This window comes from Petaurus breviceps, unplaced genomic scaffold (assembly GCF_028583685.1).
Source record: "Petaurus breviceps papuanus isolate PSGF00001 unplaced genomic scaffold, PetGlider_PUasm1.0 90994, whole genome shotgun sequence".
Classification (NCBI taxonomy): Eukaryota; Metazoa; Chordata; class Mammalia; order Diprotodontia; family Petauridae; genus Petaurus; species Petaurus breviceps.
Genome location: NW_027187393.1, coordinates 1,634,768 through 1,658,773, shown reverse-complemented (window position 1 = coordinate 1,658,773; position 24,006 = coordinate 1,634,768). Strand labels below are relative to the sequence as shown.

General features: G+C 46.3%; 3 protein-coding genes across 5 annotated transcripts; 2 read left to right on the top strand and 1 right to left on the bottom strand.

Moving 5' to 3' along the window:
- Positions 1-333: 333 nt before the first annotated feature.
- MXD3 (MAX dimerization protein 3) lies at positions 334-15,349 on the top strand. 3 transcript variants are annotated; one of them, XM_069077588.1, is made up of 7 exons: positions 1,489-1,738; positions 1,908-1,943; positions 2,327-2,423; positions 2,834-2,863; positions 3,622-3,736; positions 14,243-14,414; positions 14,622-15,349. In XM_069077588.1, the coding sequence occupies exons 1-7, from the start codon at positions 1,669-1,671 to the stop codon at positions 14,735-14,737; spliced, it is 636 nt and encodes a 211-aa protein (XP_068933689.1). In that variant the 5' UTR covers positions 1,489-1,668; the 3' UTR covers positions 14,738-15,349. The 3 variants fall into 3 exon arrangements, with proteins under 3 accessions (XP_068933691.1, XP_068933689.1, XP_068933690.1); XM_069077590.1 differs by lacking the exons at positions 14,243-14,414; positions 14,622-15,349 and adding an exon at positions 12,932-13,838 and having other exon boundaries at positions 334-1,738; XM_069077589.1 differs by lacking the exon at positions 1,908-1,943 and having other exon boundaries at positions 1,497-1,738.
- Positions 15,350-15,503: 154 nt separating this feature from the next.
- Positions 15,504-18,794, bottom strand: PRELID1 (PRELI domain containing 1). Its single transcript, XM_069077587.1, has 5 exons — positions 18,646-18,794; positions 17,493-17,718; positions 16,710-16,823; positions 16,470-16,548; positions 15,504-15,866 (listed from the first exon to the last, which is right to left on the bottom strand). Exons 1-5 carry the CDS (start codon positions 18,735-18,737, stop codon positions 15,715-15,717), a joined length of 663 nt encoding a protein of 220 aa, XP_068933688.1. The 5' UTR covers positions 18,738-18,794; the 3' UTR covers positions 15,504-15,714.
- Positions 18,795-18,798: 4 nt separating this feature from the next.
- Positions 18,799-22,695, top strand: RAB24 (RAB24, member RAS oncogene family). Its single transcript, XM_069077586.1, is given in 13 exon segments — positions 18,799-18,903; positions 18,905-18,947; positions 18,950-19,011; positions 19,013-19,136; positions 19,396-19,433; positions 19,436-19,600; positions 20,005-20,073; positions 20,493-20,571; positions 20,673-20,740; positions 21,372-21,471; positions 21,799-21,849; positions 22,162-22,224; positions 22,495-22,695. Coding segments are annotated over 13 exon segments (1,032 nt in total). The 3' UTR covers positions 22,560-22,695.
- The last annotated feature ends 1,311 nt before the right edge of the window (positions 22,696-24,006 follow it).

Sequence of the window (24,006 nt, the reverse complement as noted above, 5' to 3'; positions counted from 1 at the left end):
TCAAGCTCGGGGCAGCGCGAGTGGAGCGCACCTGACACCTGCGCAGTGCGGCCTCGGGGCGGGGCGTCTAGGCTACTGGCCCCGCCCCCTTTTCAAATTTGAAACCTGCTCTTTCCCGCCCGAATTTCTTTGCTAAGGAGGCGGGGCAGAGAAGCTCCGAGTCAGCTAATGGGAGAAGGCCAGCCCGAGAGCCCCGCCCATATGGTGACAGCAGTATGACGCTAGTCCCTTTGTGCCAATGAGAGGGCTGAAAAGTGCCGGCCAAGCTCTGGCAGTGCCCACGTGTAGCGTCCTGCTTGTCTCTACCCTGACAGCTGGAGGAGGAGGAGGAGGCTGTCAGTGGTTGGGCTGCTGGGGGCAGAGTCCAGCCGGGATTCCCAGAACTCTTTGGCTTCTGAGTTTCTCGGATGGTACGCGTTCTTTGAAAGGTTCCCCCCGGGGGCGCTCCAGCTTCCATGGGATGGGGAAGTCCATGGCAGGTGCAATGCCCCAGGTATGAGGATAAACTGTGGTCCTAGGTGCTACAGGACCGGTCCATCCTTAGGGAAGAAACGTTCACTAACAGTGTGTGTGGCTCTGAGCAAATCGGTTCCCTTTCGAGTGCCTGTTTTCTTAACTGTAAATTGTAAAATGTTTTCTTAACTGTAATTAGGAGAGTGGGGGAATAGATGCCCTCTCGTCTATCTGCAATGGCTTATGAGTCTGCGTGTGGTATATGTCTGAAGAAGACAGCGGAGAGAAGAAAATATAACTTATCCCTTCCCAGAAACCAGAAGATCAGAATTGGAAGGGATACGAAAGATTGAGGAAACTGGTCCAAAGAGGTCGAAGACGCATCACGGTTGGGCTGTAACTGGAACCCAGATCTCCTGACTCCACAATTCGGAGCTCGTCACACCACAATTTAACTGGGCCTTCTTTTTGTCCTTCTTGAGGTCTTTTACCTTTGGTCAAAGATCTGCACTACCGACTTAGAAGCTCCTGGGATCGGCGGGGGTAGTGAGAGTGGGGTGGCCGAGGTCATTTTCGGAGGGGCTTTGTACGAGTCTGGTTCGAGAGCACTGGTTAATTAGCCTAACTCCACAGTCTGCTTTCCTCTGGTGTGGCTACCATCAGTTTTCTTCCTTTTCCCTGTGGGAACTTGGACTAGTCACTTCCCTTTCTTCCTTCCCTTTCCCTCTTCTCTCCTCCTCCCCCCCACCTCTCCACTCCCTGCCCCGAATCTCAGATTTCTCATCTGTAAAATGCGAGTAGGTAGTTTGTCTCTAAGGTCCCCCCCTTACAAATCTGAATCTTATGAGCTCTTGAAGCAGCCACTAGCAGGGAACCTACAAACAAAGCGGGAGTGACTAGACGCTTCGCCTGGAGGTATCATGGGACCTTAGGCCGAAGCTCAACTCTCTAGGGTTGGTCTGGACCTTGCCGGAGTCTCCCAGTTGCGGGTAGAAGAGGAGGTGGCGCAAGGGCAAGCCCCAGCTCCCGGGCGAGTTCCAAAGGGGGCGGGGCGAGGAGCGCTGGACGTTCTAAGGGGGCGGAGTCTAGCTGTCTGTGTTTGTTGCGCCGTGTCAGTTACATTGTAACAAAAGTGCCGCCGCCACCACAGCCACAGATCCGCACCCCAGGCCCTAGGTTCGGCTCCCCGCCCGCCCGCAGGCAGCTGTAGTCACGATGGAGCAGCGTGCCAGTAGCATCCAGGTTTTACTGCAAGCAGCTGAGTACCTGGATCGGAGGGAACGAGGTAAGAAACTTGTTCCCCCGGTTACCCCCACCCTTGGGCCTCCCTATGAGCCCTGCTCCCCTCTAATCAGACCCGGGCGGCTGCAGACTGGAGAACCTAGGGGTGGGAGGTAGCTCCCCAGTAGGAAGTCTTTTTTGCAAGTTAAAATTATTTTATTTTCATCTTTTAGCTTCATCAAGTGACCAGTCCGCCTGGGTCCAGCGAGGTCAGAACTGGGGCGGGGACAGCGTCTTTTTGCGCCTTTCCCTTTCAATCCATCCCCGTCTGCTCCGCTAGCCTCTTCTCCGACTCCCTGCCAGGGCTTCATTTCCCTCGCGATCGCAGTTTGACCCCTCGCTCAGCTTGGGAAGAAGGAGGGAAAGAGGACCTGGCGCCAAAAGCCTTTCCCCCTTTTCTCAGTAGTCCGCAGCCCGCCCCCCACTCAGGGGGCTGGGGCTCATGGGCAATCTAGAGATGTTCGACAATCTGTCTTTTGATTCGGGCAAATCATTTAGATTCTTTTGGCCCCAGTTTCTCCATTTGTAAAATAAGTTGATCTTGAGATGTCTTCTAGCTCTAACAGTCTCCTGAACACAATCTCTCCCTCAGAGGCAGAGCACGGCTATGCTTCCTTGTATCCTACTCACAGCTTGGGCCCAGTAAACCGCGGAAGGAGGAGACCCAAGGCCCCTAGGGACAGTTTAAGGTGAAGGCTGGGTTTTGGAGGGGAGGCTGGAGGTGGAGTTGGCCCATCCCGGCCTCAGTCTACTCAGCTGTGAAGTGGGCATCCGGTTCTGACTCTAGGGGGCGCCCACAGGTGACCCAGTTTCAGACTCGGTCTCTGATAGGGGGTGGGATGATATGGGGTGCTGGAGTATCTAGGGGCTGGGGAGAAAGAAAATTCTGTGAATAAAATAACTGAAGGCAAGTCACTTAATTTACTTGGGCCTCAGTTTCCTCACTTGTAAAAGAAGGATTGGGATAACATCTAAAGATTATCTCCCCCCCTTTTAATCTCTTGGATAATCCCTTTTCACTGGGGGGGGGGGGGGGAGGAAACAGGGTCCTGAGTAGCTGCTCACCTGCCTCACCTTCACCCCCTTACTTGCCTTTCAGATCTGTGCACAGTGAACTGGAGAAACACAGGTGATTCTGGAGGGCATGGTCCCTTGTTTTGCCTCATTTGCTCCCCAAAAAGTTTTTTTTCTTTTCCCAAAATTTCTCTAGGAACTTGGAGTCCAAGAGACATGGGTTGGGAGCTGGGAGTGGGGAGGACCATCCGTGGGGTAGGACAACATCATAGGATCATGGATTTAGGGCTAGAAGAAACTGGAAAGAGAATCTAGTCCAGTCTCTTCATTTTACAAATGAAAATTGGAACTCCCCTTCCCCATGATTAAGAGGGTAGAAGAGAGTGAGTCTTGTACTTAGTACCATTTGAATCTAGGCTCTGACATCTCTTACCCGCATGAACTTAGGCAAGTGGCTCTGAACCTTGGTTTCTTCCATCTGTTAACTGGGGACATCTGTTTACTTGAATCACCTAATTCACAAGGTAGTTTCAAAGAAAGTGCTTTGGAAAGGGACACACAAAAGTGATGCTATCCTCTATAAAATGATGGGGTTGGACCTACCTAACCTCCAGGATCCCTCTCTGGTTGGGGTGTAAGCACTAGAGGGAGCTAGTTGAAGAATCTTAGTACTACATATCATCACCATCGTCATCATCATCATCATCATCATCTAGGCTGGGGGAAACCTTGAAGGGGTCCTGGGCTTCCTGCTGAACTCAGCTGGAGCCTGGCAATCTGCTGCTCTTCTCTATACCCTTCTATCTTAGGGGAAGCCCCCAAACCCAAGGATCCCCTCTCCAAAGGGCCTGCTCACTTTCTTCCCCTTTGCAGGAGGGCCCAGCTGAGGCGCTGTTTGGAACAGCTGAAACAACAGATGCCCCTGAACACAGACTGTGCCCGATATACCACCCTGAGCCTGCTGCGCCGGGCTCGTCTGCACATCCAGGTGAGCTGAACAGGCATGGGGCCTGACTGGACTCTACCCTGTTCCCAGTGGGAGGAGGATCAGGGAAAAGGGTAACCCTAGTGCTATTGGGGTGGCCTGAATTGCATATCTGCAGAGGATAAGGGCCCTAACTATTGAAGTTTGAGTTCTCCTGGTATTATATTTGCCATCATAATGCAATAGGATGTTTTAGCAGGGCAGGACTAAATGTCTGTTTACTGTAACTTTTTCATGATGCAGAGGACACAGAGGTCCCAAGACAGGAGGACCTCAGTTAAGGAATGTCATTGCTGGGGTGAATCATTGGTGCTAGGGAGCTGTTGGACTTCTCCTGGCTTCAGAACCTTTCCCTCCTTTATCATATTCCTCCTTCTTGGTGTTGGAAGTATGCACTGAAGGCTCACTATGGGTCTAATTCCCCATGAACAGGGCAGCTAGGTGGCAGAGTGGATAGAGTGCTGGCCTGAAGTCAGAAAGACTGATCTTCCTGAGTTCAAATCTGGCCTCAGACACTTAATAGCTGTGTGACTCTGGGCAAGTCACTTAACTCTGCTTCAGTTTCCTCAGCTATAAAATGAGTTGCAGAAGGAAATGGCAAACCACTCCCTCATCTTTGCCAAGAAAAGTCCAAATGCGGTCTCAAAGAGTCATTCAAGACTGAAAAATGACTGAACACACACATACAGACCAGGATTGAAAGGGGACTTTAAACTCTGTCAAAGGACTATCAGTTGAAGGAATTGGGAATGTTTAGACTGAAGAAGACTTAAGAGGGTGGTAGTGTTTTGCTCACTATCTTTAAATGTCCAAAGGGACATGGGGAAATAATTAGACTGTGCTGGTCAGCTCCTGATCTCTGGCCCAGTGGGCAGAAGTTGCAGAGAGTTTGGTAGGGACAAACTTGCTAACTAGAGCTGTCCAACAATGGAATAACCTTGGAAGGTCATAGGGGTCTTTGTCACTGAACTCTTCAAGGGGAGTGTGGATGAAGACTTGTAGGGGGCAGTGTAGAAGTGATTCATGATTTCAAGAGTACATTTAGGGGATGTACTATGTGAACACTGAGATTCTATGATAGGAAGAGCTTGGATTAGTGGAGAGGAAGGAAGGCTTTCTAGTTGGGCCCAATGCAAAAATAAAAAAAGCTAGGGCTTCTATAAAGTAGATAAAGGAGAGTGTGTACCAAGGCATGGGGTAGAGGGGGAAGAGGAGGATGGGGATCTGTCTGTTCCTGAGAATACCAAGTGGGCTGTTCTCAGCCTACAAAGGAGATGAAGAATATTTGCTGGTGTTTAGTATAGTGCCACAAAGGATTGTGGACTTAGATCTGAAAGGAACCTCAGACTCCATCTTGTCTAAGCTCTTCATTTGACAGAAGAGGAAACTGAGGCTCAGAGAGGGTAAGAGACTTATCATTAACACAAAACTAATAATTGTCCCAATCAGAATTGGAACCCAGATCTTCTGACTCCAAATGTAGTACATTAGTCACCTTTTCCCCTATACCTCAAATACATAGTAAGTGCTTCATAGACACTTATTGAATTAATTCCACAGGAGTTATATTAATTTCCCTTTGTTCCTGTCATCTTTTGCTTTCTGCAGGACCTTGTTCCAGTAGATTTGTGAGATGGGACATGACTGTCTCTTCTCCCCTAGCTCCTTCCTATTGGCCTAAAACATACTTGGACTTGGGTCTTCCCTATCCTAATATTGCTTTCTGCTGCCCTTTCTCTCTCCACTAACCACCATCCTATCTCTCCCCTTCCTTTATTGCCAAACCTCACAGAAACATCATTTATGCCTGATGCTTTCAATCATTTTCCACTTATTCATTGACTTTTCAACCTGTTCAAATGTGGCTTTCATCCTTGCCATTACCCATTGATACTCTCCTCTTACAAGTCACCAATGCTCTCCTAATCAATTAATTCAGTGGTATTAGTGGTATATAGTCCTCATCTATTTTTTCCCTTCTGTAGCATTTGATATGATGGATTACCCTGTCTTTATGGCTACCTTTTGCTACCTTGGCTTTAGAGATTAAATATCCTCCTTATTCTCTCTGATAGTTCCCTGCCCCTACTTGTTTCTTGCCATGAAAGAAATTGGAGTAAGAAAACCGCCAATCTTGCCACTTATAATAATCATGGCTAATGGCACTTGGTTTGCAAAGCATTTTTTAATTGATATCATCTAATTGAAGCTTTTTATATATTTTATGAAGATTGTATTACAGGGTATTATTATCGCAATTTTAGAGATGAAAAAAACAGGCTCATAAAGGTAAATAGATGACCATGACCATACACCTTTGTTTAAAGCTTTCAATCTTTTATTTAGGCATCTTAGTGTCCATCAAGGCATGCTAAAGTGTAAGATGAGAGACAGTATGACTGACAGCAATATGAACAACAGCCAGGCTGACCTGGGTTCAGACTCCCTATGCTTTAAAAAAAAATACACACACACATATATAACACACACACAGATACAAAGACACACATATAGATATACACATATACGTATATATGACACACAAATGTACACACAGACACACACATATATTTATACACACATACACATACATATACACACACACAATTTGGTTTTCTACATTCACTTCTATAAGATTTTGAGTTCTAAATTTTCTCCCCCTCCCTTCTCTTATCTCTCCCCTAGATGGCATGCAATCTGCTATAGGCTCTACATGTACAATCATATTAAACATTTTTCCAATTTAGTCATGACCACATACTTTTAAGCATCAGAGGGAGGATTTGAATCCTAACTCCAATTTCCACAGTGCTATGTTGCCCCCTTTTACCTATGTGACCTTAGTTACTTAAGAGCTTACTTAAGCAACTTCTCTGGTACTGTTTCCTCATCTGTAACGAGAAAGGGTTGATGATTTCGAAAGTTCCCATCTCCCTTTAAATCTTGTGACCCTCTTCCTGTCCCCTGAGGTGGGTATTCTCCAAAGTGTTAGCCTTGATTCTTCTGTTCTGTCTTGGAAATCTTGCTGTCTCTCAGCAGATGGCTCCCAAATCTCTGTCTCTAGCCCCGAGCTCTTTCTGTTTTTGAGTTGCAGATATCCTAGCTATTCCTCGTGTGTCTCAGACTCAACATATCCAAAACTGTACTGCTGACCTTTCCTGAAAACAAACCCACAAACAAACAAAAGAAACATTTCTCCTAATTTTACTTTTTCTGTCAGCTGGGTTCCTTGTTGGAAAGCCTGGTGTCATCCTTGACTTTTCCTTCTCTCTCACCTTGTGTGTCTAATTAGTTTCCAAGTGCTGCTAAGTTGACCTCTGAAGTGCCACCCACCCCTTCCTCTATGTGTTCACTGCTACTGCCTTGGTCTAGGTTCTTGTAACCCCCTGCTTGGATTACTGCAAAAGTCTTCTAGATCCATTTAGATCTTTTTGGATCTACTCTCTCCCCCTTCCACATCATCCCTCACATTGCTGCTGAATTAATCAAACCCTGCAACAGGAACTTTGGATTCCTTTGCCTGCTGGCATTTAAGGATCTTGCCAATCAGTTCTATACCACTTTCTTACCTCCGTGCTCTAGCCTAATTCCATACACACGTCACACTTATAGCCTTCGTGCCTCTACAAAACAACATAAGTTGCTCCCTATGCCAGGGAAATGTTATTCTCTCAGTCTATCCTGTTTATTGAATTCCCACCCATCCCTTTCAGGAAGCCTGAAGGCAGGCATTGTACAGTGGAAAGAGATCAGTATTTGTGGTTGGAGGACCTGAATTTGAATCCTGGTTCTGCCACTTCTTACCTGAGTGGTCATGCACAAGTCTCTTAACTTCTCTGAGCCTCAGTTTCCTTCTCTGAAAAAGCAGTTTGGACTGGATGACCTTTAAGCTCACTTCTGCCCCTAAGCCAATGACCCTGTAATCCAATGTGGGCCAGAACACTAAATTAGCTTGTCTGGAGGGGCTAGTGCCTTGAACCAAGTGGGTGAAGTTAAGGTCAAGGGGGATTGTGAGCACCAGACAGAGAAAATGACCAACTTTCTGCAAGTCCTCTCCTTCCTCACATATCGTTTCCTCTTCCACCTTTCTCAGTCTTACATACAAACCATTCCATTTTGACATCTCCCTCACTTCAGTCCTCTGTTCTTTCCAATACTTCACACTTTCTTATAATAACTTTCTTTTACAGGTTAAAAAAATTGTCTATTTATTTTAAAGAATTCTTTTTTTTTTAAAGGTTGAGCTCCAGATTCTCTTCCTCCTTCCCATCCATCCCTTACCCACTAAGAAGGCAAGCAAATATCAATTACACATGTAAAATCATGCAAAACACATTTTCATATTGGCCATATAGCAAAACAAAGCAAAAAATAAACAAAGTGGGAAAATTATATTTCAACTTGAACTCAGAGTTCATCAGTTCTCTCTCTGGAGGCAGGTAGCATTTTTTCATCATGAGTCCTTTGGAATTGTCTTTGATCATTGGATTGATCAGAGTGGCCAAGTCTCTCACAGGTGATTGTTACAATATTGCTATTACCGTGTGCAATGATCTTCCTCTTCTCACTTCACTTTATCTTAGTTCATAAAGGTCTTGCCATGTTTTTCTGAAACCACCTCCTTCATCATTTCATCACAGCACAATAGTATTCCATCACAATCATATGCCACAACTTGTTCAGTCATTCCCTAATTGATGAGGCTGCCCCTCAATTTCCAGTCCTTTGACACCACAAAAAAGAGCTGCTATAAATATTTTTGTATCTATAGGTCCTTTTCCTTTTATCACTTTGGGATACAGACCTAGGAGGGGTATTGCTAAATCAAAGGGTATATACACACTTTTATAGCCCTTTGGACATAGTTGCGAATAGTTCTCCAGAATGGTTGGCCTAGTTCACTCCACCAACAGTTCATTAATGTACCTATTTTCCCATAGCATTTGTCATGTCTGATAGGTGTGAGGTGGTACCTCAGAGTTGTTTTAATCTGCATTTCTCTAATCAATAGTAATTTAGACAATTTTTTTCTTATGAATATAGATAGCTTTGATTTCTTCTTCTGAAAACTGTCTGTTCATATCTTCTGACCATTTTATCAATTGAGGAATAGCTCATACTTTTATAAATTTGACTTAGTTCCTTGTATATTTGGGAAAATGAAGCCTTTATCAGAGAACACTTGCTGTAAAAATGTTTTATATTACTTCACTAATTTATGGCACGTTTTAGCAAAATATAGTTTCCCTGATTGTCTCTTTTAATTAGGTCTATTTTTACTTTTGTTTTGTTTGAGATCATTATTGCTACCCCTACCTTTTTTTTTAACTTCAGCTGAAGCTCCAGTCTTTTATTTTAACTCTGTATTTGTCTTTCTGTTTCAAGTGTGTCTCTTGCATGTAACATATTGTTGGATTCTAGTTTCTAATCCATTCTGCTATCTGCTTCCATTTTATGGATTAATTTGCCCCATTCACATACACAGTAATGATTACTAACTGTATTTCCCTCCATCCTATTTTCTTCTGTTTATCCTTCTCTCTTTTTTTATCCTGTACCTCCTCAAAAGTCTGTTTTACTTCTGACCATAGCTTTCTTTAACCTGCCCTCCCTTTTATTACACTCTCCCCACCTAGCTCTTTATTCTATTTTCCTTTTGGGAAAAGATAGGTTATGTATATATCTCTATCGCCTTCTCTCTTTGAACCAATCCTGATGAGAGTGAGGTTCAAGCATTGCTTCTCCCCCAACCCCCTCCCATTTTCACCTTCACTGTAAAAGCTCTTCCTTGCAAACCTCTTTATGTGAGATAATTTTCTCCGTTTTAACTTTCCCTTCCCCCTTCTCCCAGTGCATCCATCTTTCTTACCCTTTTTTTTTTTTTTTAGATCATCCCAATATAACTGACTCACTCATGGCCTCTATTTATGCTCCTTTTAACTGCCTTGATAATGATAAAGTGCTTAGGAGTTACATGTATCATCTTTCCATATAAGAATGTAAATAGTTTAACTTTGTTGTGTCCCTTATGATTACTCTTTCATGTTTACCTTTTTATGGTTCTCTTGAGTCTTCTGCTGGAATACCAAATTTTCTATTCAGCTTGGGCCTTTTAAAAAAATTATTATAGTTTTTTTTTTTTTTAGATTTTATTTTTCCCCAGTTACATGTGAAAATAATTTATAACATTCAGCTCTGGTCTTTTCATCAGGAATGCTTGAAAGTCTTCTATTTCATTAAATTTACTCTTTTTTTCACCTGGAGAATTATATTCAATTTTGCTAGGTAGGTTATTCTTAGTTGTAATCTTAGTTCCTTTGCCTTCCAGAATATCATATGTCAAACTCTGTTCCTTTAACTTAGAAGCTGCTAAATTTTGTGTTATACTGATTATGGTTCCACAATATTTGAATTATTTCTTTCTGGCTGCTTGCAATATTTTCTCCTTGACCTGGAAGCTCTGGAATTTGGCTGTCATATTCCTGGGAGTTTTCATTTTGGGATTTCTTTTAGGAGGTGATTGGTAGAGTCTTTCAATTTCTATTTTACATTCTGGATCTAAGATATTGGGACAGTTTTTCTTTATGATTGCTTGAAATATGATGTCTAGGATCTTTTTCTGGTCATGGCTTTCAGGTAGTCCAATAATTTTTCAATTATCTATCCTTGATCTATTTTCCAGGTCAGTTATTTTTCAAGGAGATATTTCACATTTTCTTCTGTTTTTTTTTTCATTCTTCTAACTTGTTTTAATTTTTCTTAAAATCTCATGGAATTATTAACTTCCACTTGCTCAACTCTAATTATTAAGCAATTATTTGAATTTTTGTTCTTCCTTTTCCATTTGGTCAATTCTGCTTTTAAAGGAGTTCTTTTCTTCAGGGAATTTTTGTGTCGCTTTTTCCAAGCAATTTCCTTTTTTTTTTTTTTTTAAAGCAATCAGGGTTAAGTAACTTGCTCAAGGTTACACGGCCAGTTATTTCTGGGTGTGGTGCTGAGTGTCTGAGCCCGGGATTCGATCTCCAGGTCGTCCCAACACTGGAGCCAGTGCTCTTACTCGCTGAGCCACCTGGCCGCCCCCAAGCAATTCCCTTTTAATAATTTTCTTGCATCACTCTCATTTCTTTTCCCAATTTTTCCTCTATCCTTCTTATCTCTTTCTTTAACTCTCCCAGGAATTCTTGCTGACCTTCTGTCCAATCAGCATTTTTCTTTTGAGCTTTTACTTGTAACTGCTGTCATATTGTTATTGTCTTCTCAGTTTATGTCTTGCTTTTCCCTGCCACCATAGCAAGTTTTTATGGCCAATTTTGTTGTTGTTGAGCAAACAGCTCATTTTTCCAGCCTATTTCTTGACTTTAGACTTTATGTTAAGGTTGCAATATGCCCACCTAGGGCTGGAGAGGCATGTACTAAATCTCAGGCTTTTTTGTGCTGCTGTTTTCAGAGATAGTTCTGGGGTTCTGCAAGTTTTCAGTGTTTCCATGGTTGGTGTTATCCTGGAAGAGGTGTATTCACTACTCTCCTGGTCTGGACTCTGATCTTTACCCAGGAAAGGCCCCTGCTTCCCTGCAACTACAAGTACTAGTGTTCCTGTTGGCCCTGGAACTGTGATCAGGTCCCTTCCACCCTTGTGACTCATCACAAGCACTCCTCTCCACACTGGAACTTTGATCCACAATTGTAAATGGGCAATAGAGCTGTCAGTCAGTGCCAGCTGCACCTAGTGCCAGCCAAGAGTATCTGGGCTGAGAGCTCCTGAAGCTGCTGCTGCTGCTGCTGTGGTGCCTGCCTCCAAGGCCCACCTTGCTGTTACAAACCTCTCTTGTAGACCTCCTGAGTGGGCTCAGACTGCATTAAATGCCTCCCTTTGGCCTTTCATTGGCTCTGCTGCTCCAAAACATGATTTGAGGCATTAAAGTTTTTTGGAGAGGAATATTGGGAGAACTCAGCTGGGTCTTGGCCTGTACTCTGCCACCCTGGCTCCACCCATATCTGCCACAGTAACTTTGTAAACATCTGCCCCACTTCAGTGCTCTGTTCTTTCTAGTACCCCACACTTTCTTACGATAGCTTTTAAAAATACATAAGCACTGAAGTAGGATTACACTTACAAAGCCAGCAGTTTCTGATAGAGCATTGGATAGTGATGAGCCAGGAGACCTGGTGTTTTCTCTTTGTGATCTTGAGCTTCCCTTCTCTGCACCTCATTTTTTCCTCCTAAGTTATATTTGGGCTAGATGATCTCATGTTCTAAGAGAGATGCAAGATTCCTTCATTGCAATTCAAGTCCTACCTTCACTAGCTCATTTGTTAGTTATGATCAGTTAACACTTCAGGAGGGATGGGTGTATATGGGGAGGCCTGTCTGCTTGCATGCCCAGAGAAAGCTCATGTTATGGGATACCAGATTTTCCAGAGTAAGCCCACATTTGATAACCTCATTCCCCCTGCCCAGCAATCTTGAACTGGTCCCTGCTCCCTATTTGCATCAAGTGCAAATCTCTCAGTCTGGGTCCCCCACCCCAATCTGGCTTCAGACCACTTCTTAATTGCCCCTTCTACTCCCCCCTTATCTCCCACCTTGGATCCAGCTAGGCAGGTCTCTACAATACAACATTCTAAGAACCCACTGTGCTGATTCCTTGTCTGGAATTCTCTCTCTGTCCAGCTAAATCCTACTCATCTGCAAAAGACTCAGCTAAAGTTCTGCTCCCTCCAGGAAACCTTACCTAGTCTATTAACCTAGCCAATCATCTTTCTCTTCTGAACTATCATATTTAGCTTGAAGCATGCAACTGGACACTATTTTCTATAAAATAAGCATTTCTTATGTTCCTGTTTTTCTCATTAAACTCTTTTTCTCATATATTTTATTTTTCTTAGTTACACTGTAGGTGGCTGGAAGTCAGGACTATGTAGTGAGGTCCTGCTGTCTCCTCCATGTTACCTGTAATAGCATAAGTCCAAGTCAGACACCAAATATAAGAATTATTGATGAATCTTCGTTCAGTAGACATCCACTCTAGTATGTACAAACATTGCTCTTAAGGGATTAGGAAAACCAAGCTGCACTTTGGATGCCCATCCCACTCTTCCTTGCTATCTGTACAATCCTTGGGGCTCCTCTTGTCTGGTTACAAGACAGAACGAATCCTTAAATCATCTGCCTTCATTGGGGTCCATCTATATGCCTAGCTCCATGGGGAATATGGCACAGGAACAAGAAAAAGTCCCTACATTCAAGGAGCTTTCAAACTTTTGGGGGGCAGCAGAGCAGCAAGACCAACACAAAAGAAGAAACGAGTGCTCCAGAATCCCCCAGGAGGGAGACGATCAGGTTGCTCTGGTAAGAGAGTTTCATGAAGGAGTTGGGCCTTAGTGGGCTGTTGGCACCTGGAAAGACAACCTAATTGGGGCTTTTCTGGGGAGTGTTTTAGCCCCAGAAAACCTGGGAAACCAACGAGTACTAAAAATGGCCTGTGTGTTGGGAGGCCACCAGCTCACGCAACAATTGTCCTTCAACAGCTGTCACTTTAAAGCTACAGCTGCTTCTTTAAAGTGTGTTGGCCTGAGATCCCCAAACGTATTACTGTCACCCTCAGAAAGTTGACCTGATGTGTACAGAATTGGCTCAGATTCATTGGTTGTCTGAGAAGTCATGCCACATTCTAATTTTACAGAAGTGAAAACTGAGGTCCAGAACTGTATAGGACATACTCTGCCCAGTTTCACATTATCTCAGAGAGGCCTCTCCCCTTTCCACTACATTGCCTCATCTAACCCCTCCTATACTTTCCTGTCACTACTGATTTCCTGAAGCTTTAGCTCATATATATAGCCTACCCTGCATTCCTGTCATGAGATTGAATCCACCTCACTATATGGGAGAGATCTGGTACAGGAAGGCCTCAGGGATGACAAGCTAGGGAAACATGACTTAGACATTTTCTGTCTATTTGTCCTTCATTCACAGAAACACAAAAATCTAAGGAGTTACACCCACAGGCCTTCTTAGCTGTTCCTGGCAGGGGAGATGAATGTGGACAGAAACTCCCCATCTTACCCTCCCTCAGATCTCTTAAGACTTACCAGGGAGGTTTGTCAGGGGCAGTGGGCTACAGTAGTAGGGCTGTCTGGCAGCATTGGGTCCAGGCCCAGCTCTGCCTCTTTCCACCTCAACTTGCCTGTGAAGAGTAATATATAACCTGCATATGTGGAGCAATGGCACCACAGAGGCCTTGTCCCCTCAGCTGGCCTGAAAAGTTAAAGCTTAATCAGCTTGTGTAGGACTCAGGAGACAACCTGGGGTGGATGGAGATAGGGCAGTACTCAGCTTGTCTTCCCTATCACCTACCTTTCCACATGAATGCAGGTTAGAACCCTCCAAACCTGAAAGAAGCAGCTCTCAGGAGCCCAGGGTATGGGGCATGACCTGGGCAAACCAAGCTCTGGTAGGGCTTAGAGCTAGCCAGGCCCTGATGACTAACTCATGGCTTGTGACTGCAGAAGCTGGAAGAACAGGAACAGCGGGCACGAAGGCTTAAGGACAGGCTGCGAAGTGAACAGAGGAGCCTGCGCCAGCGGCTAGAACAGCTCCGAGGACCAGCTGGGGAGCGGCTTAGAGTAGATAGCCTGGACTCCTCTGGCCTCTCTTCAGAGCGCTCGGATACTGATCAAGGTTAGTGACAAGCCCCCTTATCTAATGATCTCCCTGTTAACTGGGAAGCAGCAGACCCCAGAGAGCCTGGGCCACTGCCACAGACTCTATTCAGTGCCCTTCCATCTCACCCCATGACCAAAGTATACTGGCCTGCCCTCTCTACCCTTAAGGACTTCTTCCTTTCTCAGTGACCTTGGACCTGACTTTCCTTTGGTCTCTCCACAGAGGAGCTAGAGGTGGATGTGGAGAGCCTGGTGTTTGGGGGTGGTGCTGAGCTGCTTCGAGGCTTCAGCACTGGCCAGGAGCACAGCTACTCTCATAGTAGCAGTGCTTGGCTATGACCCTTGCTGCCCACAGCAGGCACAAAGCTCTCCCACTCTCCTGGCTACATCAAGCTGCCCAGCCTGCCAGAGAAGCTGCCACAAACCTGGTGATGGTTGACTCAAGTGGGTTCCAGCTTGTATCCCTCATGATACTTGGCATTCCTGCAAAGCAGAAAATCATTGGACTGTAGAGGCTGCTGCTGGCTCCTGGAGCCATTTTAACTAGCCTCAGTTATACCCCTTCTTTCTTATGTGGGCACAGACTGAAGCTTGCTCTGTTTTGTGGGGGGAAGCAAGAGTGAGCCATGGCCCTAAAATGGAACTAAACAAGTGATATAACCTGTTCCCTGTCAGAGGTTATGGGAGGTAACCAGAAGCCTCTGACAAGGGGCTGACATGGAGGCGGTCTGTTGCTCCCTGTCTAGATCTGTTTTCTTTTTGTACATTTTTTACAGCATTGATTTTTGTTCCTTTCAGGGCTGGGATGCAAATCTTATGCTGAGTTGGTTTGTACCCAGCACCCAAGGGACCAGTAGCATTAAAATGGGATGGAGCTATACTCAGACTCCAGCTCCACAAACACCATACAGTATTTTCAGTAAAAAAAAAAAAAAAAAAAACTTTTCTTAATCCTGCCTGTAGACCATCTTATTTCTTCATGACTACAAAGGAAGGGCAAGCCATAGTCACTAGCATGGTACAAGGCTGATGGTTGGGAACCTTCATTATAAACCTAGAAGAATTACTTAACACCCCCAAGGCTCAGAAACCTCCACAGGCCAAGGACAGCACTGAAAATTGATTTTTAATGATAAATTACAACTCGGACACAGGGCAGGTAATGGGACGAGCTGGATTGTCTGTGGGCTTGCTTAGGGGTTGGAGCTCCGGGCTCAATGCCAGGTCTTCCCCAGAAGCTCTCAGCCTTGGGGTACTGGCAATCTGGGAGGGCAGCAGGGCCTTTCTGTTGCAGGGGAAGCAGTAGGGTGACTCCTTTAAACATAGTGTTGCCGTTGCTGCTGCTGTTTCTTGGTGGCTGCCTTGCTAGCCAGGTCCTTGGCCTTCTCAGTAGCTGCCAGAGCAGTTTCCTTTGCCTTTTCAGTTGCTTCCTTAGCTGTTTCAACAAGTGTCTTAGAAGGAGCTTCACCTGAAAAAAAGAAAATCTCAAGAGTATCATTTAGAAGATACAATGAAGACTGAATCCAGCAGATTGATACAACATATAAAGAAATACAGGCTCGGAGAGAATAAGAGCCTTCTTCAAGATCAAAGAGCTTACTGTGGGTAACATCAAGAATGTGAACCCAGGACTTCTGACTCCAAGGACAGAGCTCCTGCCATCACACCACACTAAACTATGTTTGGGTCTTCCACCTGATTCAAGCTCTTCTGCAGCTACACATTAGAGTGGGGCTGGTACCAGAAGTCTGAGAGGCAGGGCTTAAGTACCAGCCTCATTCCCAATGATAGCTTTCATGCTAGAAGAAATCTCAATTGATCTTTTTCCAAATCTGTAATTTTACTGATAAGAAAACTGAGGCCAAGAAAGCTTAAGTCACCTAACCAAGGTCATACAGGTATTAAATGGTAGAGCTAAGATTCAAACCATGTAACTCCTAATTCAGCACTCTTTGAGAGGTGATGGGGGTGGGGAGAACATGACAACCAAGGGATGTTTCAAATTTTTTTTTCTTGGAGTCCCTATCTACTCCCTTTGTTCCTTTCCAAACTCAAATCCCTTGGTTCTTACCTTGCAGTTTGGCCAGGATGTACTCAAAGCCTTTGATGGTCTTGGTCACATTACTTTTGAATCTAGCTAGACCAAACTCCTGAAAGGACAAGATGGGATAGGATATGAAGAGTAGCCTCTTAGTATTTCTAGTCACTGCCCAAGACCCAGGTCAATCCAAGGCACTCAGAGCTGTGGAAAAATCAAAGATTCAAGCCCCAAAGTTACCACCTTCAACATTTCACCAAAGTGTCATGTTACCTGTACAGCTCTGGAGACCCCAAACAAATTGGAGGAGACCCAGGCCTCCCGGCGGATTTCAGTCCAGCCACTGTTTTCAGGGTTCACACAGTAAACACATCTTTCCTCTACCACCTAGAATGAAACAATCACAAGTCTTTAGTAACATAGACCCCAAGAAGGAAGATTTTACAAGGTTTTACAGGTCCTGAAGCCAGATATCAAGAAAAATGAGCCTTTATCAACACTCTATAATAGCTAACATTTATATGGTGCTTCCTATATGCCAGGCACTATGCTAAGTACTTTACAATATCAACCTGGATCCTACCAACAACCCTGAGAGATAGGTGATATTATCCTCATTTTACAGATGAGGAAACTGAGGCAAACAGAAATGAAGTAACTTGCCTATACTCATGTGCTGGAGGCAGAAAGATCTTTAGAAGTCATCAAATCTAATAGCTTCAGTTTAAAGATGAGAAAACTATGGCCTAGAGAGATAAAAGTGATTTACCAAGTGCCACACAGCAAAGTAATGGCAGGTCAAGAATTACAAACTAATTTTTTTTTTTAAAGCAATCCGGGTTAAGTAACTTGCTCAAGGTTACATGGCCAGTTATTTTGTGTGGGTGTTAAGTATCTGAGCCCAGAATCGAACAAAGGTCTCCTGACTCTGGGGCCAGCGCTCTTACTCACTGGCCACCCCTACAAACTAATTTTCACTCTTCTTTCTGAACCATGCTGCTTCCCTCTTTACTGTGACTCCTTCTCCAGATGAATGAGTGCTAAAAAGGCACTAACCATCAGCCGGGCATGGTTGATGTTCCAGGTGAAAGTGGTCATGGTCTGGTTCTGTGGGTCCACGATAGAGTCCTCAAGGATGTACACCGAGTAGGCTACATCGGCAGGAAAGAAGCGCTCCGCCCATCGGGGCATCCTGTTGGTCTTTGTTAGAAGCCGCCTGGACAGCAGCTTCTGATCAGGAGTTACCTCCCGGTGCACAATATCCTCTGTCAGCACATGCTTGCTGTATGGGAAACGTATAACACAGGAGGTCAATTTGGAAAGCTGTAAGATGAATTTATTAGGTACCTAAAAAGAAAAGCACTGCTCTCCACAAAAGATTCAGTTTCATGTTCATTTCCTTCCCCTGTTTCTACATGAAATACGGATCTTATTTGATATTTATTTAGTTCAGAATAAAAAAAAGTAAGTCGATTTAAGGTTCCTCAAGTCATCCTATTTGGGCATCCAGTCCCCTCTTCTGCTTCTACAACATGTGCGAAAATACTGATCTCATTTGATATTTGTTAAGTACATGATATTTCAAAAAATAAAAAAAAGGGAAGTCAAATCAATGTTCCTCAAATCATCCTGTTTGGGTGAAGGAAGGGGTACAAAAAGAGGAAACTGAAGCTCAGACTTCAGGCCAAAGGTATTCCCAGACAAGAGTCCTGCCCCACTTCCAAGCTGGGGGGCAGGTCAGGGTGGGGCTCAGCCCCAGGGCAAATTCCAAGCCTGGTGACCCTTCGGCCAAGCCTGGCAGCGCCCCGGCAGACTCCCTCGAGGTGCCATTGGGGAGGAAGCGGCCTTGGGGAAGTGCCTAGAACTTGGGAGGCAAGCGGCCCCTCCCCCACCGGCTTGGACTCCTGGGACTTGATTCCAATGAGCTCGGGGGTGGGGGGCTTCTCTTTCCTGGGAGTGCCAGAGCCTACCAAGGGGGAGGGGGCATAAAGGTCTACGGCCCCCGCACAGTGATTCAGGCACTGGAGGTTCTCGTCGTCCCCGGAGGTGGAGGGTGCGGGGGACCTCTGGGTCTCCTGCCCTCTTCTAAAAGGGCTGAGGTGGGCAGGGGCCCGCGAGTCTTCTGCCCTCCCCTGTAGGGGGTCGAGAAGCCCCAGGGTCTCCCAACCTCGCCCTTAAAAGGTGGGGGGGCGGGCTCTCCTGCCTTCACCTGTAGGGGTTGGGGTAACGCTGCCAAAAGGCAGCGAACACTTGGTCCCAGGAGCTCCGGAGCACGCTCTGCCCCAGGAAATACTTCACCATCGTCCCGGCGGGGGTCGGGGCAGTGTCAGGGGTCGCACAGCATCTGGGGGTAGGGGCAGAGATGGGTCGCCGGGCTCGCGCTCTCCGTCACCGTCCCAAAGCCGCCGTCGCCGCCGCCTCCACCGCCACCACCGACGTCGCCGCCGCCGCCGCCGCCGCCATGAGGGAGGGGGTGTCCGGCCGCTCGGCACTTCCGGCCGCAGCCCGACCCTCTCAGGCCCCGCCCCTTCCGTAGAGTGCATTTCCGGTGTCCCCTTCACGTGACGCGTGTGGCTCTCCCCCCCCCCAACACTTGGCTCCCTACGGGCTGCTCTGGGGTTGGCGTCTCCGGGCACCGGGACTGGACGGGCACCGGTGTGGCCGCGGCCGCGGCAGGGGGAGCGGGAGCATGCGGCCCCGGTAAGAGGACGCAGATGACCCTCTCTCCCCAGCCCTTCCAGGCTCGCGGGAGAGCGTAAGGTGGAGCCCCCAGGACCGGCCCGGCTCTCCAAGCGTGGGCCGGCGTGGGTGCGTGTGTGTAGTGGGGTGAGGGTTCTTGATCGGGGATCCCTGGGCTCCCGAGCTCTGGGCGCAGGGACGTGAGCCGAGCGGAGGATCCCGCCAGTGGCCCGCGGACCGACGGGACTGGCGCGCTCAGGCGGGTTCGTGTCCGGTGCAGGTGAAGCGTCTCGTCCCCCCGCCCGTCCTCGCCGCGCCCCGCTCCTCCCCGCCCCGCCTCGGACCTGCCCGGCTTGGGCCCCGGGAGCATGAGCGGGCAGCGCGTGGACGTGAAGGTCGTGATGCTGGGCAAGGAGTATGTGGGCAAGACGAGCCTCGTGGAGAGATACGTACACGATCGCTTTTTGGTGGGGCCCTACCAGAATGTGAGTACAGGCACGCCCAGGGGGTGGGGGATAGGTTTGGGGGGCCGGGACCGAGTGCGGAGGGGAGCACGCCGGGGGCCCCAGGTGGAAGGAGGCGCTAAGGGCTGGTTGTGAACTTGGAGGGGGGGGGGCACATCCTTGTCAGGCAGCCGCTTAACCTGATTTTTGAGCTCCAGCTTGCTAATTCGCTTCCTCTCCCTGGACCGGTTTCTTTTCTTGTAAAACAGGTAAATGACATTTACCTGGTATCTCTCCCAGTGTTGTTGGGTGGGAGGGTTAAAAAAAAAAAAAAGGGAAGTGAAAGTCTTGTATAGACTGCAGTGGGTGGTATAGGCATGAGTGGTTGTTGTGGAACAGGGCAGTTGGGAAATGGGGGATGACTGTCTCCTTTCCCCCACATACAGACCATTGGGGCAGCGTTTGTGGCCAAGGTGATGTCTGTGGGAGACAGAACAGTGACACTAGGCATTTGGGTGAGTGACAGGGTCACATCTACACTTAGTTGCCCCATTGGATGAAAGGCCTTCCAGGGGATATTATTTCCTGAGATATGTCCAGAGGAAGCTTTCCCACCTAAAAGACTCTGAACTGTACAGGACCACCTGGGGAGAGGGTGCTGGGACATCTTGGGGAGCATTCAGCTTCTCAGTGCTGTGCTGAAACTAAGGATCCTCTGTTCTGTCCCTGATAAGCTGGATAAACCTCAGCAAATTACCTCCTATGCTTCTATTTTTCCATCTGAGAAATATTAAATTGGAAAACATCTGTAAGAATCCAAAGTTTTCTGACTGACACCCTAATCCCTGGGAATTATAGGTGGAAGGGTCCTGGTCCTTGTCCAGGTTATTCCCAAGCCAGAGCCAGGGTTGAGTTTTCACCTGATTTTCTGTAGGACACAGCTGGCTCCGAGCGCTATGAGGCCATGAGTCGAATCTATTATCGTGGTGCCAAGGCAGCCATTGTCTGCTATGGTAAGATTATTTTCGCCCCCCAGCCCAGGTGCTTCAGCCTCTCATGAACAGTGGTTTAATTGGAGATGTTCAACAGCCTTTCTGCACTCCTTTATTCCCAGATCTTACTGATAGCAGCAGTTTTGAACGAGCCAAATTCTGGGTGAAGGAGCTTCAGAGTTTAGAGGAGGTAAGTGTACCTGGGAGGTAAGTAGTGCCTCTGATCCTTCAGGTCTCTGTAAAGTAACAGGGAGAGGTAGGACCTTGCTTGCCTTGAGTGGCAGTATATAGTATTGAAAAAAAATAGCTGATAATATTAGAATGATTTAAGGGTTTTACAAGGTGCTTTATCTCATTTAAGCCTCACAACAGACCAGTAAAGCATAGGTATTATTCCCATTCTACACAAGAGGAAACAGACTTGGGTAGGTTTGCATGTGGTTATACAACTACTAAATGTCTATGACAGCATTTGAAAGTAGGTTTTCCCGACACTTCTGCCCAGCAATCTAACCCACTATACCACTGGATCTCTTGAGAAAGGCAACTAGAGTTCTAAGATTTGACTTCAAGGGCTGATTCTCACACTAATTACTACCTGTGTGACCAAGGGTAAGTCATTTTTTCTCTGTGAGGCTGAGTTTCCTCATCTACAGGATGAGAGTAGTAATACCTGCAGCAGAGGTGTTTATAAGGAAAGCACCTTGAGGCCTTAAACTGCATCAAGAAGGGTATCTCTGATGTTTGTCATTGTCATTCTCCTGAGCTGGGCAGCAGAAGGACCCTGATATCGACTGACTCCTGACTTCTGCCCATTGCAGAGCTGTCAGATCTACTTGTGTGGCACCAAGAGTGACCTTCTGGAGGAAGATCGAAGACTGCGCAGAGTTGACTTCCATGACGTTCAAGATTATGCAGATGGTACCTACTATTTTTTTAAGTGCTGGGAAAGAGGGAGCCACAGAAGACTGGTCCCAAAAAGTGAAAGGTTTTTAGTTCCCTACTTTCTTGGGTGCCTATAGGGATAGTTGTGGCTCTCTGTCCCTGGGGAGACCTCCATGAGTTTGGAAGGGCTGGAAGCAAAACTCATGCTAAGACGTGGGAGTGAACCACATGAAATTTCGATTTCCTTGGCTTTTCTGCAATCTTTCAGCCCTACTTTTATCCTCTTGCTGGGTGATCATCCTAGGAAGGGCAGGACATGGGCAAGCCAGCCTTACTTGCTTACTCTGGGCTGTGTGTTTACAGACATAAAAGCCCAGCTCTTTGAGACATCTAGCAAGACGGGCCAGAGTGTAGGTAAGTACTCTCTGGGGGTCATGTAATCTCTAGACCTGATTTCAGTCAGTCTGGGAAAGTTAAACTTAGGAAAGAGTTGGAGGGGAAGAGAGCAAGGCAGACAGTGGTTCAGGAACTGGATGAAAGGAAATGTAATGTTAGGAAATGCGAAGGTTGTCCTGCTCACCTGGGATCCAGGGTATCTAAACAGGTAGTGAGGGTAAAATCTGGCCTTAGGAGACAGTGTTATTAGCTTGTGAGAGTGGGAGTAGCCAACCAGTCAGTGGCTTTTACTTGCCTTATTACCTCACCCCCTCCCCCTTCACTACCCAGATGAGCTGTTCCAGAAGGTGGCAGAAGATTACGTCAGTGTGGCTGCCTTCCAGGTGATGACAGGTGAGGTCTGCTCCCAAATGCTGGCCCTTCCTTTTTGCATAGTTCTTTGATTTATGGTGATTTAGTGCTGAAAGAGACCGTGAACAGTTTGATCCAGTTCCATCATTTTAGAGGCAGCAGAGGCCCAGGGACCCAAAATTACTTGTCTCATGTGGGTAAGAAGTAGTCCACTAGGATTCAGACCCAGGTACTTTAGAATAAGGGTTTGAATGGTTATCTTCTATTATCTCTTGGTGATGAGTAGTTAATATTTGTTCCATCTCTCTGCAGAGGACAAAGGCGTTGACTTGGGTCAGAAGGGCAATACCTTCTTCTACAGTTGCTGCCATCACTGAGAGCCACCTTGTCACCTGGAAGGGACCCTGCTGGACCCTTGCCTGCTCTCTGCTGGTTGAGGGGCTATCTGAGCTACCCAATGTCCCAGAGGCAGAAAGGGATGGGCCTGTGCTGGCCCAGGATCAGAGGCAGCAGCAGACTGAAAGGCGAGAGGCAGCCATTTCTGACTCTGGGCTCTCTGCTATTTGCTGTGCAGCACTTGTATCTCTGCACATAATTTAAGTGGCTTCTGCCTTGTAAATAAAGTCCCTCCCCACCCCCCCACTGATAGTTGGCCCACTTCCTTTTTTCATGGGAAGGGAGGAATGTCTTTATGTGGGAAGGAAAAATTCCTTACAATTATTCCTTTCATTACCTGAGCCTTGGAGGACAGATTGGGTATCTAGTTATCCCTTGATGTGACTGGCCTCATGGAGCCCCACTGAAAAGTTCCTTTTTCTAGGTGAAACAGCAGTAATTTACAGGGTTCCTATGGTGTGGTAGCTGCTGATTGAAAGGGACTCTAGAGTTGGCCTGGTTGGGTTTTGGGGGATGTAGTTGGCCATGGACACAGAGATGCCAGTACTTCAGGTTTGGTCAGGCTGGTGGTACCAGTAGAATGCTGCCACCAAATACTTGGCCATGCAGTACTTTCATTTGAATTTTAGAGTTAACTGTCTAGAGACAGATACAGGGAGGGGTCTGTACTCTCAGCATCTTGTTGTGTTGTATAAGTTGTTCTCGTAGGTTTTCAAAGACTTTCCGGTTGATGCAAGTTCCTTCTAAAGGACAGGCTTTTTTTGTGTGTGTGTGTGTGGGCTTGGTGGTAGATTCTGTGGTTTAGGATTGTCTAGGAGAAAAATTGACCAAGAAACATCTGGATGTTTTTCTTTGAAGCAGTTGGAAATTAATTAGTGCTAATTGTAAGATCATTAAAAGTCTCTTCTCCCTCAAGGGAGATGGTGCTTATTTTTTAGCAGCTTCATAAACCTCCCTCCCCCATCATTCCCCTTAACCCAGAATAAAAAGGTGTCCTGGGATTTGACTCAGTCTGAACTTAGTGACAGTGTCAGTTACATTAGTTACAGTTTGCAGTTTGGATGCCCCTTATGCTGAAAAGCCCACATATTTAGAGAGAAATAGATGAGGCCAGCAGGATATGTTTCAGTGATGAGAGAGGTCACCATTGAGCAGCCACAAGTCCCTAATTGTGAACTTTGTTTGGAATGCAATTTAAATGCAAGCCTTGGCTGCAAACGTTCAGGAAGTAGTCCATAAATGAACTAACCACTTGGAAAGTACTATGGGTATAGCTTCCTTTTTATAAACTAATTCCTCAAAGTTGACTTCCTCTTGATTCTTCAAAGTCCCAACTCTATATCATCTTCTGTGATCACTGGTTTCCTCTCTCAATACCAAACACCATGCTGTCTCTGATGCACTTTTAAATCTGACACTCATGTGGAT